This window comes from Apis cerana, linkage group LG7 (genome assembly GCF_029169275.1).
Source record: "Apis cerana isolate GH-2021 linkage group LG7, AcerK_1.0, whole genome shotgun sequence".
Taxonomy (NCBI): domain Eukaryota; kingdom Metazoa; phylum Arthropoda; class Insecta; order Hymenoptera; family Apidae; genus Apis; species Apis cerana.
Window position 1 is genome coordinate 4,439,365 of NC_083858.1, and position 15,033 is coordinate 4,454,397.

The window sequence follows — 15,033 nt, forward strand, 5'->3', positions numbered from 1 at the left end:
TTCTGTCAAATTCGTTTGTAGATTCTCATGATTTCTTGTCTACCATGTTAAATATTTTAATAGTCATGTTTGAAAAATATTGAAAATGAATACGAAGGAAAAGGAAAAATATATTGAAGAATTTGATTTTCCTCATTGTGATGAATCTTCTAAATATGAAAAAGTTGCAAAAATTGGTCAAGGTACTTTCGGGTAAGTTTAATTATATTCTATTTTAGGTTATAATTATATATAAACGAAAAATTTTTATTATTTTCTTTAATTTTAATAATATATATTTTTTCATAGAGAAGTATTTAAAGCTAGAGATAAGAATTGTACTAAAAAATTTGTAGCTATGAAAAAAGTATTAATGGATAATGAAAAGGAAGGGGTATGTATATATTGAATATTTGATTAATATATTTTTTTCATTTTTTATTCATTTCACTTATATAAATGTTTTTAATTATTTCACTCTATATAAATATACAAAACAATGGCTTATTATATTCTCATTTAAAAATACTAAAAATTATTAATTCTTTTTTAAGTTTAAGATAAATAGATAAATTTTTTTAAATCTTATTAGAATTTTAGAAATTTTAAAAATAATAGTATATAAATAATATAGAAAAATAATATAATTTTAGTATTAAAAAATCATTTATATCCAATAATTTGCACAATGTTTTGCATCCTAAAGATAAAATGAATTAAACTAAAATAATTTTCAGATATTATAAATTGAATATAAATTTGATTTAACAATTAAAAATTAAAAATATAATAAATAAGATTATTATCTCCATTATTATCTTATTATTTCATTTGTATAATATCAATTTTTCTTATTAGATATACATCAAATATTCATTTTTAAGAATATAACTTTTAATGAATTTCTAAAGTTAAAATTTTTTTAATTTTTTAACTATTTTTGAATTGTATTCATTAAATATTGTTAAAAAATATAAAAAAATAATGCAATTTTTGTATTGCAAAATGAAAAAAAATTTTATTTATTAAGGAATTTATTATTTTATTTTTTAAGCAAAATTATATATCATATTGAAATATATTTTACATTTATATGTTATATGAATACACTATTACATTAATAATATTTTTTATTTATAGTTTCCTATAACTGCTTTAAGGGAAATAAGAATATTGCAATTATTAAAACATGACAATGTAGTAAATTTAATAGAAATATGTAGAACAAAAGGTAAATATTTGATATTGTAAATAAATATTTTTTGATAACAATTATGAAGTAAATAATTTTGAAAATTTTTTTTTTAGCAACTCAATATAATCGTTATCGTTCTACATTCTATCTTGTGTTTGATTTTTGTGAACATGACTTAGCAGGTTTATTGTCAAATGTAAATGTCAAATTTAATTTAGGAGAAATTAAAAAAGTTATGCAACAATTATTAAATGGTCTTTATTATATACATAGTAACAAAGTAAGAGCATATAAATATATAATTAGAAAAAAAATAATTAAACAAAATTTTTTTAATATAAATAATATAAATTACATATTAATTTTTTGCATAGATTTTGCATAGAGATATGAAGGCTGCAAATGTTTTAATAACAAAAAATGGTATATTAAAATTAGCTGATTTTGGATTAGCTCGTGCATTTAGTGTAAATAAAAACGGTCAACCAAATCGTTATACAAATAGAGTTGTTACTCTTTGGTATAGACCACCTGAACTTTTGCTTGGTGATAGAAATTATGGTCCTCCTGTAGATTTATGGGGTGCAGGATGCATAATGGCTGAAATGTGGACCAGGTTTGAATTTTTAAATAATAATATTAGTATTTATTAAATTAATTAAATAATATTATTAGTATATATTAAATTTATTTTTAATATTTATTTAATATAATTGTTTATAGATCACCTATAATGCAAGGGAATACAGAGCAACAACAGCTCATATTAATTTCTCAATTATGTGGTTCGATTACAACAGAAGTATGGCCAGGAGTAGAAAATTTAGAATTATTTAATAAAATGGATTTACCTAAAGGTCAAAAACGAAAAGTAATTATCTCTATTATCTTAAATAAAAAATATATTTTCATTAAAAATGCATTGAAAATATACATTTTTTTTAGGTTAAAGATAGGTTAAAACCATATTTAAAGGATCCTTATGCATGTGACTTATTAGATAAACTTTTAATTCTTGATCCATCTAAAAGATTTGATGCAGATTCTGCGTTAAATCACGATTTTTTTTGGACGGATCCTATGCCTTGTGATCTTAGTAAAATGTTGGCTCAACATACCCAGAGTATGTTCGAATATTTAGCCCCACCAAGACGTCCTGGTCACATACGTCATCCTCATCATCAAGTACCTGGAGGACCAGCCAAACCTAGTTCTAGTATGGCTGACAGTGGTTACCAAGATCGTGTATTTTAGAATAGTTATATTTTCTTTTTATAACTATAGACTGCCATTCATTATTCATATTTTTTTCAACTCATAGCATTTTGATATAAGATTTGACTTTAACTTTATTAGTAATGATAGAATATTAGTTAAAATTAAAATTTTAATTTATATAAAATTTTTAAATGTAAAATTTTCTTATGTATATATATACATAAACAGAATAATTCTCTCAATGAACTCAAAAGCAATATTGTGATATTTATGCATATATGATTTATAATATTTGTGAACAAATATAAATTTTTTCGTTTTGTAGTCGTTTCGTAAAAATTTAATAACTAGCTAATAATAGAATAGTCATGTTGACAAATCATTATATATAAAATGAGGTTATTAATACAATTTTTAAGCAATGAATTGCTTTTGAATTCATTTGAAAGAAAATCATCATATATATAAGTTATAAAAAATTTATGGAAATTTATATATATATATAAATTTTGTACAAGTAGAAACAGTCTTCTATTTTAAACCTTATTTCTATAAATATTCGAACTTATAATTTATAATTTTTGTTTAATCATTTATGTATTATATTTTACAAAATAATCTAATATTTCTCAATATTTATAACAAAAAAAAAAGAAATTTTATATACATTCTTAATTCAACTTTAGTTGTATTATTCATTAGAATATATGAAATATACTCATTAAAATATACTCATTTAAAATTTTACATAAATACAACATTGTGATACAATTATGAAATAATATAAGATTATAACTATAAATTGTCGATAAATTAAATAATTAAAATAAATAATTAAAACAAATAATTAAAAATTATATTTAAGATAAAAATATTGAAATTAATTGTTGTTCCAAAAATTAGTTCATCAAATATGTTATCAAGAAAAAAATTTATTTTAGTAAACAAATTTTAACTTTATCACGATCTTTGAGTATGTTATATACTTTATAATTATATAATAAAAGATTAAATAATAAAAGAAATATTAAAACATATACAAATCTCAAATTAACTAAATTTAAATTAAAAAATGTAAAAAATTTATATTATACTATTCATATAACAAAGAATGTGATTAATCGTGCAATCAGCAATTTTAGATTCAATTTTATTACATCAATATCTATCTTTGTCATAAAAAAATAATGCATAGCATCTAAATAAAAAAAAATTCAAAATATGTACATAATTATATGCCCATAATACTTTGTTATTTTTTATTCTATATATTATATATATATATATTTGTAAAAAAATAAATATCGGTTAGAATTTATTTTTCAAATTTAAATAATTTAATTTTATCATGTAATATATAAAATCGCTTGCCTAAATGATTTCTTAATAAGGAAAAAAAAAAATGTATTCATATCATTTTAGATACATAAAATAAAAAATATTGAAACTTTTTTTATAACAACTTTTTAAACATATAACATATTTAATTATATTATGTTAAAATTTCAATCATATATCTAAAAATAAATACAAATATATTTTTAACTAAGAAAATTAGCTAGACAAGAAATAATGCCTTAAAATATTGATTAAATGATCATCCTCTCTCATTTTATCTAATGTAAAATTAAATTATTTATTTATTTATTTGAAAAGTAAGTCTCATTCGACATTTTTTCATGTGAATTTTTATGATATTGGTGGTATTATATGTATTGGTATCTAAAATCTGATTCTTTAAAAAACATTCCATTTTTAGCTTTTTTTTATAAACATTATACAGATATGTTATAAATATAAAATAAACATATAAATATATATATATATTTATATAATGTAGATATGGAGCATTATCGAAGTGAGTATAGTATAACATATATATAAATCAAAACAAGAAGAATCTATATAAAAAAATAAATTGAAAACAAGAAATTGTTTTATACTTCACTTTCGAATAAATCAATATTGAAAAATCCATGATATTAATGAATAAAATTCAAATGATTGAAAACTAATTGTAAGTTAATCTTAAATATATTTATGTATTTAATAAATTTTCAACATTGATTTATTTAAAAATAAAACTTTGTATAAAAAAATATTCTATATTTTCGACTTATTTTTTTATATAGATTTATTTTTTTTTTAATTTACATTATCATTTCAGTAATATCTTGTACATATTTATATACATATAATATCATTATTATATTCAAATTACTAATTATTAACATTTTTTTAAAAAGTATAGCAATATAATCTATATTAAAAATAAAATAATGTGATATTTATCACTAAATATAAAAATACAAATAAATTTCTTTTAACACGGCAACTAGCTTTTTTTAAAAGTTCCATTGTTGCACTATATGTTCATTCATATGAACGATCACTATATATATCAATAAAATATCAAACTTATATTTTTATCACATAAATTTTTAATCATCATCGTTTTTAAGAAACTGATCCAGAGGATTCGGGCCCATTCTCTTCGGTTTATTCGTTGATATTTTTTCTGTACTTTCAGCTGTAATATTTTAATATAATATATTTAATATATATAATAATGATTTGAATAATTCTAATTGATGAAAAAAAATATATAAAATTTTAAGAATTTGTATATTTATATTAAAAATATAATTTATATAAAAATAAAAATATAAAATATAATAATTTAATATAATATATTAAAAATAATTACATGTTGTAGTACGTTGAGCATTTAGACAACTGAACCATTCCGTCATGCTAATTTTTCTATCATTGTTAATATCACAGTATCTTGGAAGTCTTTTACCACATCTTTGAAGTTGTCTATTATTCGCTACCATTGTGCGAAAACTTTTCCATTCTTTTCTTTCTAAAACCTGAAAGAAAAGTATAAATACATATCTTTTTTTATCAAATTGATTTTAATGATTTTTATATAATATATAAATTTATTAGAAAATATTTATTACCCTTACTTTATTTTTATTTTTATCAAGCATGACGAAATGCCAAGTTGCTATTTGTTCTTCTTTAGAAGCTTGCCATTTAGCTGTTGTTTCATCCGAATCAGTGCCAGAAGCCTTCATTTTTTTATGCATCAAATCCATTAAATCACGTAGAAACAATTGTTTTTTTTGTTCAGGACAACCTATATGTTATATATTTATAATATATTTATAAATTAATAAATTTTTGTAAAAATAAATATATAATAAAATAAAATATTTATTATACAAATATGTACTATATATTTTAAAATATGATTAATTACCTTTCATAGGCCTACTAGGAGTAGGTACTGGATTACAATTTGGAGTGTGGTTTTTGGAAGATGTTCCAGGTATTGGTTTGCCAGTATCTTGATATACACACCAACAATAACCTGAATAACATTGCACTCTGTGGTACCTTCCATCAGGTGTACATGCAGGTACATAAAATTTCTCCTGAGAATGTTGCTTCTCATCTTCTAATACAGATTGTCTGTCCGTTAAACAGTCGTTTGCTGTAAATTTCATATTTATATTTTATATACCTTTTATATTATATATTTCTTTCATATTGACATTTTATTTATTTTTTAGTATAGAAGTTTTATAATAATTAAAAAAAATAAAAAATAAGTAATAAAGTAATAAAAAATAATAAAAATGATTAACAAATTATTTAATTTTTTTTATTATATATTTTTTGTAATGGAATTGTTATGAAATTTAATGAATTATATATAATTTTATTTTTTAATCATAATTTTCTAAATTTTGAAAAACTATATCAAAATATACACTAATTTAAAAGAAATTGTATTTTTGATTTTAAATTTTTAAATTTAAAATCAAAAATTTTTAAATTTTAAAAAGACATTAACAAGACATTACTTTTATGAAGAAAAAATATGTAAAAATTTATTTACCATCGTTATCTTCTTTCGTATCGATTGGATCATCATTAAATGTTGGTCGAGAATGCATTGGGGGAGGATTACCTTTCAACACTGTGAAAAACAAGAAAAAATAGTATTACCATTATATTTTCATTTTATTTATAATTTTCCCTCATAATATACTAATGTATATATGAAGGAAATACATAATATACTTGTGATATATGATTATAATTGACCCATTCCCGAAAATTTAAGATTAATGTCAATCATTATGTACAAAAACAAATTTTTTTTTCTTGTTTTTAAAAAACTATTACGTTTTTATAAAATACGAAATGTTTTATTTTTTTATGAAAAAATCTTTTTTGTACAATCTATGAATGTTTGATGTTGTATGATCTGTTAATACAACGGTTAATTTGAAATTTATATTTACATTAGAATAATTTATGATATTGCACACTTATTTTTAAAATAATTTTAAGATTACCATTCGTAATAAAATTTACACAAATGCATACATTTTTTTCATATATTTTTTATCTTTTTTTTTTATTTAGAAATCATGTATCATATTAAACTAAATATATTTTATAAATATCAAAATATAATTTAATATATTTTGTTATTTTCAAAAATTTTTTTTACAAAATTATTAATATAATGATGAAATATAAAATATAAAAATATATTCATATAAATATAAATAAAATAATAATATATTTAAAATATAAATAATATACTATTTATAAAAGAAAAATAATTATAAAAAGTTTTTATCAAAAATCAATAAATAAAAATTTATATTTATAAAAAAAACTTTGTTATGATGATTTTAAGTAAATTTATTATTTTTTTAAAATGATACGAATAAAGCTTATCGTAGTGGAAATTGATTTTTTCTTTTTAAATAAATAGATATAATTTTTAATTATCATAAATATAAGAAATACAAAAGAAAATAATTTGTTAAAATAAATCTGTTACAGGGACATGTATCGATTTTTTTAAATAATTTTTTAATTAAGATAAAATATTAAATATCTTTTAATTTAAATTCAATCATTGAAAATAAAATATTATCTTTCTAAAATTGATCAATCTATATAATAGAATTCTATTATTATTATTATTACTTGTTATTTAGAATCAAATTTTTCTTAAGAATTAAATGTGGCAATAAAATTTTACGATTCAATTTTACATTGTTAATGATGATAATATATGATTCATTTTAAATTATTATTATATATAATAAGTAAAACAATTTTTTAAAAACTTAATAATATTTATGAATTTTTTTCGTAAATTTCTTTCATTCCATACATATCAGACAACTTTCTCAAATTATTTTACTAATTATTTCAAAAAATATATTGTAAATATTCAAATGTCTTGTTATATTTAATAATAAACAAAAATAAATAATAAGAAGAAAAATTAAAAAAAAATATTAATTGTATTAAATAATATAAATATATCTATATTTACATGATAAGAAATTTACAAAGATCCCCGTAACAGGTGAATAAATAACACTGTTAATAGAAAATATATAAGAAAAAAACTAACGCAAAAAATGATGTGCTGACTGTTTTGATGTGCAGAACTAGGACTCACCTTGGTCCATAACCCGGGTCCTCTGCGCCTCAGGGACCTCGGGGCGCTCGTCTGCGGGGTTCAGCGACAAGAACAAACGTACTAAATGATAACAATGATGTCACTCAGCCGACCGGCCTTACCTATATGTACAATGTTTTTTGTCATTCGCGCATCGCAGGTTTTACTAGCAGAGCAGCGAGCAGTGGCGAACATCGAATAGTAGGATGATCACTAATTGTAACAATTCTCAGGCAGCATTTTTTCTTTCGCTTTTTCTTTCTTTCACCCTCTCTAGTGTGTATCCCAAACACATTCCAGAGTTCTTGCATGTAAATAAATCTATATTTACACATGTAATTTTTTTTTCTAATGAAAATATTTTGTTTATTTTGTTTGTCTATAGCAATTTGTGATTTCTGCAGTTCATGCATTGGCATGTCATTAATAAAAACTATATACACATTATATACGTTATACAGGATATACACGTTAAAATACATGCATTTGAAGAAAATGTTTGAAAATAGTTATTAATGACAATTTATAATATTTTTAAATAGGGAAAATAATATAAATATATAATTAAATTCTAAAAGTTTAAACTTCTAAAATTACAAATTTGGAGAATAATAGAAATCAAGAACTCTAAAAATTTAAAACTGGAAAAAATAGCATTATATATAAAAAATTTTAAAACTCTTCAAAAGTTTCAAAAGCTATAGAATCAAAGAATTTTAATATATTATTTTACATCTAATTTTTTTACATCTTAATAATAATTTATAATTTATAAGGATATACAGTTTATAACTATAGGATTATAAATTTTAGAATTCTAAGATTTTGCAAAATTTTGAGAACTTGAGATTATAAATCTTTTTTAAATACTTATTTTGTGTGTGTGTGTGTGTGTGTGTGTGTATGAGTATTCAACAGAGAAATTTGTATTTGGAAATTATTATTAAAAATTTAATGTAATTTAATGATCAAAATTTTCTCCAAATATATTTCTAATATTTTTCTATAATTTATACACATTAATTAAACATCTCAGATAAGGAATCAATAAGTGCATGCTCGTTTATACGTAAAATATTATTTTATAATGTATTAAAAGAGTTATAAATCATTTAATTTCATTTTATTTTTTTTATAATGCATATATATAATGAGAAAAATAAAATAACATGTATATAGAGTAAAAGAATTGGAGAGTAAAAGAATTCATATAAAGTTATCAATAATTGAAAGTTATAAAATTCCCATTACTTTTAATTATATAATTAAGAAGTTTCTAAGTTAAAGAGTATTACATAGGTATTTAACATGCAATTTGACGACATGCAATTTAACGATCTATATTGATAAATTTATATATATATATATATATATATATATATATATATATATATATATATATTTCTATTCTAATATTTTATACTGAAATTATCTGCTTGAACAGAAAAGAATACATTTATATAGAAAATAGAAAAGAATATAGCTGGATAGACAGAAAGAAGCATAGGATTTAAAACAGCGTTCTATGTTAAAATAGATAAAATTTCGTAACACTTATTCTTATATTGTTTTAATATTATCATAAAAAATAGTAAGTGAAGATATATTTATAATATAATAGCGAAATTTTATAAATTATAATTTATAAGTTTTTCATAAACATATCTAAATTTTTTTACATATTAATTAAAAATTTAATAATAAAGTAAATAAAATTCTATAAGTAAGTCTTACAAATTTAAAATAATATATAATTATAATATAAAATTATAAAATATAATTATATATATAATATATATAATATAAAATTATAAAATTTGTCAATTTTAATTTTCATTATTAAATGAATAATAATAAATAATAAATTTTTATACAAAAAAGTCGATAATCGAAGAAATTATGATATATGTAATAATATTCAATATTTTATCATATAAGAATATATATAAGAAAACAAGCATTGATAAAAATTTCTTTTTGAGAGAGAATTTCATGTGATGATCCCGACAGATAGTTTGAAATAGTAATTATTGTAGATGCGTAGGTGCGAATTTACGAAGCAAAGTGTGAGGGCAGTTATTCTCATAGGCTAACCGCGAGTAAAGCTGTACACGAGGTCAATTGCTTCAATTCCATAGTAGCCAGTGTGGGCAAACTTCCGGCAGGATTCACGAATGTTAAGCGGATCCGAGTGTAGAAGACAGCCCTTGGCGTGCGCGACATCCTGTCCACCGTTTGTAATTTATACCACGATTTAGATGCCGAGACAATGATCTTCCGGTATTATCATCAAATGACATGCAATAATTGGCAGGCATTGCAATAATTTTATTTATTGCCGGATTCAAGAATTTATAAATACTTATGAGGAATATTTACAATATTCCTCTTTGAAATATAAATGATAAATAAAAAAAGCAAGAAATTCAATTTTTAATAGTTTTAATAATTTAATATTTGTATTATGGAAGTACCATGTTTTATATATTTATAAAAACGAAATAAAGTATCTTATTAATATATATATATTTATTTTATTTTAGTGGTAATAATAAATAAAATAAATTATGTTCAATAATAAATAAATGATAATATAATAAATAAAATAATATTTAAACCTATATTTTTACATTGAAGATCGGTTTTCATAATCTTTTTCAATAAAATATTATATATATGATAACAACGTAACAAAAAAAAAAATATATATATATATGTTTATATATATTTAACTTCCAATAGTTTAATTCGTCAGTAAAAGAAACAAATTGATAAATTTAATTATTGTATCATTAAGTATCATAAAAAAAATAATAACAAAAAAAATATTTTATCATATTAATTTTTAAAAGAAATGCTTTAACATACTGAAACTATCAACAATTATGGATGTAATTTATATCTAGATATTTTAGAATCCTTTACGATTCAATATTTTATATTTAAATTATATTAAATTTTATATTTTAGCTATCATTAAATTTTTTCCCCTTATTTTGTATATTTTTTCCTATCAATATAGTAATGCATAAATTAAATTGATTAAGTCAAGTTCAATCATAGAAATAATTGATACTATATATTGTTTTAAATTATATTAATTCAAACATAATTTCAAAAAAAATAAAATTATCGTGAATAAATATTTCTATCTGTATAAATTTATTTTATAAATAATTAATCTTAATGCTCACTGGCTAAATATATTATTTTTTTTTATAAATATAAGAAATAATTTTTTTTTTAATAAACTTATTCTTGAGATGAATACTGCTGAAATATCGATAAAACGCTATAAAAATTCGCTGTTATATTTATTATTGAATAAATTATATTTTATAAAAGATATTTTGTTTGATTCGTAAAATAAATAATAAATTGTCCATTGTGCCAATAATTTAACCAAAGCAATATAATATAATAAATTCGTATTTAATTTTAATTATTGCATACTTTTTAGTTCTTTTTTTATTTCTTATTTATTTTTTAAAATTACTGTAATGAAAAAAAAAATTCAAAATTTGATATGGATCTATGAATTATATATGTTTAAAAGCAACCCAGCAGCCTTTACCCAAGAAATAAGAAAAAAAAAATATCATGCGCAGTAATTGCTTGATTGCAATGGCACGCGAGTAGATTAACGCACATTAAATAATATTAAATATAGATAGTGATATTAATCCCAATTTACTATCGCAATAAAAAGCCTGTCCAAGTATTTATGCTCTTTTAGTGCTTTTAATTTTAGTTTTATAATTATTTACAAATTTGAATAAATCTTATTTATCATATATATGGTATCATATATCAAAATTAATATCATGCTTCAAATTTTTATATAAAAAACGATTTTAGATCCTTTTTTTATAATACATATAATACATATAATACATATAAAGAAATGAATTGATACCATAATGACACCATAATGAAAATTTGAAAGAATTTTCTTTGAATTTTCTTTTCTTTTTTCTTGTATATATATATATATAAAATTATATAAAATAATTAAAAATCTCAAAGTTATGATATTGATGATATATTGAATATATATTCTTATTTTTTAAATAAAAATAAAAAATTTTTTTAAATTTTGCATACTTTCAATGAAATTTTTCAAATTATTTATAACAAAATAATTTTTTTTTAAAAAAGAGAGTCATTTTTATTTTTAGAATAAATCGAAGTGATGAACAGATCTTAGAACAGATCTTTTGTGGCGTAACAGCGTGGCGCCACTTCGCAAATATCAACGAGTTCAAAACTAATTTATGCAATCTCCACTATAACCTTGAGAACTTCAAATCTACTCAGAAAAAGATATTAATAATATTTGTAATTCAAATTGACTAATTTTGAGTTCAACAATATTATTCTATATGAAAATCTCTAGAAAAATAATAAAAAAGGAAAATATCATATTAATTGTAAATATATTTATTTCATTAATGATCATTTAACTTCGATGAAAGGAAAGAAAATCGTTGAATCGTGCAAGTGAAACCGAAAAGATCGAATTGAGAAAAAGTCTTTGAAATTTTTTTTTTATTATATGAAATGCATATATATCACATTTAAACTTACGAGTGAAGTCGTTTGCAAGGCAGGCACCCCATTCTTGCCTGGAAAGTTTCAAATCTCGATTTAGATCACATGTGCGGGCAAACGTGCGAGCACATTTCTTCGGTTTTACTGCCTTCTTCGCCAGCCTTCTCAATTCTTTATATTCTGTTCTATCCAAATAGCCATCCCCGTTCTTATCCAATGTAATGAATTTCCATGATAATACTCGTTCTACATTTTTATCGCCTATTTGTAAAATATTAATAATAAAATTAAATTTAATAAGAAAATATAATAAGAAATAAAAAAAAACAAAAACAAGTTAATACATAGTTTAAAAGTACAATATGCAGCATCCAAAAAAGTTTCAAAATATTAAAAAATACTAAAAATATTAGATCATCAACATATTTTATGATAACTTCTAGGAAGATAAAAAAAATTCTAAGTATAATATTTTCATTATATCAATATTTCATTACAGAATGACAACAAAACAAAATTATAATTATATTTAATTTATATATATTATAATTTTAATATTCAATTAATTTTCATTTAATAATAATAATAAAAAAAATATAGATATCCAAAAAATGAAAATAAAAAAAAATATTATATATTGGAATTGCATAATTAACGATGCAGTTTTTAGCAAGATTTAATAATTTTTGATAAAAATATTTGATTTCTTCAATAAGAATACGTAGAATATACGTAGAATTGAAAATATTTCTAATACTTTCATTAAAAACATAACATATATTTTCCTATATATTATATTTTCTTACCATCGGCAGAAATATTTGTTCGCCTATATTCGATTTTGAAGTTTTCTATCAGATTTCCGTTAAACTTGGATTTTTCCGTCCGATCACATGTATTCCTATGCTTACTGCTATATTGTCTTCGTTGTTTCCAATTTGACGAACGTCTTCGTTGCCCACTCTTAGTGGATGCAGAAGATCTGGGACCGAGTTTTTTTATGCATCTTGGTCTTTCGTTTCTTACTGAGGTGTCAGGGAGCGGTCTGCCCTGCGGTGTCACGCACCAACAATACCCGGTTTCCTCGTGACATTGCACCGGTGCGTAAGTGCCATCCGAACGACAGATTGGTCGTGCACTTGGTCTAGCAGTCAATCTTGCGGAGAAGCACGCCGGTGTTTCTAAATGAACAAATTATATATTATATAAATTATATTAAACAAATTATATAAATTATATTTATATATTTTTAATTGATATTCTAAATTTTTATTAGATTTTATAATTTTTTATTTTTAACATTTTGAAACAACTTTTAAAACAGAAACAAAAAAAAAATAAGAAAAATTATATTCTATCTCTAAAATCTTTAATTTTTAATAAAATTTTAATATTTGATCATAAATTTTATAATAAATTCATTAAAATTTAATATATAAAACAGAAAGTTTATTTATGTTTGTGTATTTATCGTTTAAAAACTTTCGAACAGTAAATCTTGAAGTCACAAAATATGTCTCAACTCATTATGTTTAACTAATGACTATTTTCAACTTGTCATTTTTTTCTCGAGTTATGGGTTAACTAGCTTTACGATCCAACTTTACACGTAATTTATATTTTGATTTTATCTTTTTAAGAAATATAATTCTCAATAAATGATTTATGAATAATTGAACTAGTAAAATTGATTTAAAATTTGTTTCCTGAAAATACCAATTTTTTTTCAACGAATCATTGGATCGAAAATCGAAATTTAAATTTCGAATGAAATCAAACAGTGAAATTAATATTAATACAATAATAAATTATTAAATTAATATATATTATTAATAACTCAATTCTTTCCAATTTTCAAAAAAATATTTATTATATTTTAAAACTTTTGAACGAAAATATATTTCGATTTTTTATAATATTTTATAATGATTTAAAATTCTTTCTCTTTTTTTTCCTTTTCTTTATCCATAAAGTATGATATAAAAAAATTATATTTTTTCAGAAAAAAAATTAGAAAATAAATGCTCTTTCAATTTAATTGTTTAATTATTTAAAATATTAGATTTAGAGATAAAAATGTAAAATTTTAATAGAATTTTAAATTTCAATTGGAATTATAATTTTTAATTTTAATTTTAATTTTTAATAATCATTCGAAAATTTTTCTGATATAATCAGAAAATATAATCAGAAAGTAATGACAAAGATAAAATATTATATATATAATTATATATAATTATAAACACAATTACGAGAAATATGCATTATCTTACCTGGACAAGGGCCAGTATGTTTGATAAGAATAGACATGCCTTGACACTGCTTCGAGATGACCTGACAGTGACTCGAATACGTAACACCGTCACTCCCACATACCGGTGTACTTGCACCATCACTCATTGTACACTCAGCTATCCTTTTCCTGCATTCCTCCTAAAATACAATTCACATATAATATACAATATATAAGATAAAATGTTACATTGATGTTATTAATTAAATAATATTGTAATAATTTTTTTTAATTCGATTAAAAATTAATTCAATCAAAATTCTTTATTGATTAAAATTTATTTATTTTAATTTT

General features: G+C 20.6%; 2 protein-coding genes across 5 annotated transcripts in view; one reads left to right on the top strand and one right to left on the bottom strand.

Annotated features, from left to right (window-relative positions):
* The first annotated feature begins 49 nt into the window (after positions 1-49).
* Positions 50-2,916, top strand: LOC108002521 (cyclin-dependent kinase 9). Of its 2 annotated transcripts, none has more exons than XM_017064251.3 (7): positions 50-192; positions 289-373; positions 1,120-1,210; positions 1,288-1,454; positions 1,549-1,790; positions 1,898-2,045; positions 2,120-2,916. In XM_017064251.3, the coding sequence occupies exons 1-7, from the start codon at positions 86-88 to the stop codon at positions 2,426-2,428; spliced, it is 1,149 nt and encodes a 382-aa protein (XP_016919740.1). In that variant the 5' UTR covers positions 50-85; the 3' UTR covers positions 2,429-2,916. The 2 variants fall into 2 exon arrangements, with proteins under 2 accessions (XP_016919740.1, XP_061933711.1); XM_062077727.1 differs by having other exon boundaries at positions 52-192; positions 294-373.
* A 1,585-nt stretch (positions 2,917-4,501) lies between these two features.
* Positions 4,502-15,033, bottom strand: part of LOC114578114 (SPARC-related modular calcium-binding protein 2) — a 37,319-nt gene continuing 26,787 nt past the window's right edge. The window contains exons 2-10 of one of the 3 annotated variants that reach the window (XM_062077726.1): positions 14,720-14,879; positions 13,253-13,627; positions 12,483-12,707; positions 7,896-7,946; positions 6,303-6,383; positions 5,661-5,894; positions 5,365-5,537; positions 5,100-5,265; positions 4,502-4,922 (exon numbers count right to left, since the gene is read on the bottom strand). In XM_062077726.1, the coding sequence (XP_061933710.1) occupies positions 4,834-4,922; positions 5,100-5,265; positions 5,365-5,537; positions 5,661-5,894; positions 6,303-6,383; positions 7,896-7,946; positions 12,483-12,707; positions 13,253-13,627; positions 14,720-14,879 (1,554 nt within the window). In that variant the 3' untranslated portion in view covers positions 4,502-4,833. Of the gene's footprint in view, positions 4,923-5,099; positions 5,266-5,364; positions 5,538-5,660; positions 5,895-6,302; positions 6,384-7,895; positions 7,977-12,482; positions 12,708-13,252; positions 13,628-14,719; positions 14,880-15,033 lie in introns of all 3 variants that reach the window. The other 2 variants (XM_062077724.1, XM_062077725.1) reach the window with 2 other exon arrangements.

Bases quoted from the DNA above. Each gene is read 5' to 3' on its own strand.
- LOC108002521 (XM_017064251.3), top strand. From the start codon at position 86: ATGAATACGAAGGAAAAGGAAAAATATATTGAAGAATTTGATTTTCCT. The intron at 1,211-1,287 runs GTAAATATTTGA...TTTTTTTTTTAG, and splicing joins AGAAATATGTAGAACAAAAG to CAACTCAATATAATCGTTAT. The intron at 1,791-1,897 runs GTTTGAATTTTT...AATTGTTTATAG, and splicing joins ATGGCTGAAATGTGGACCAG to ATCACCTATAATGCAAGGGA.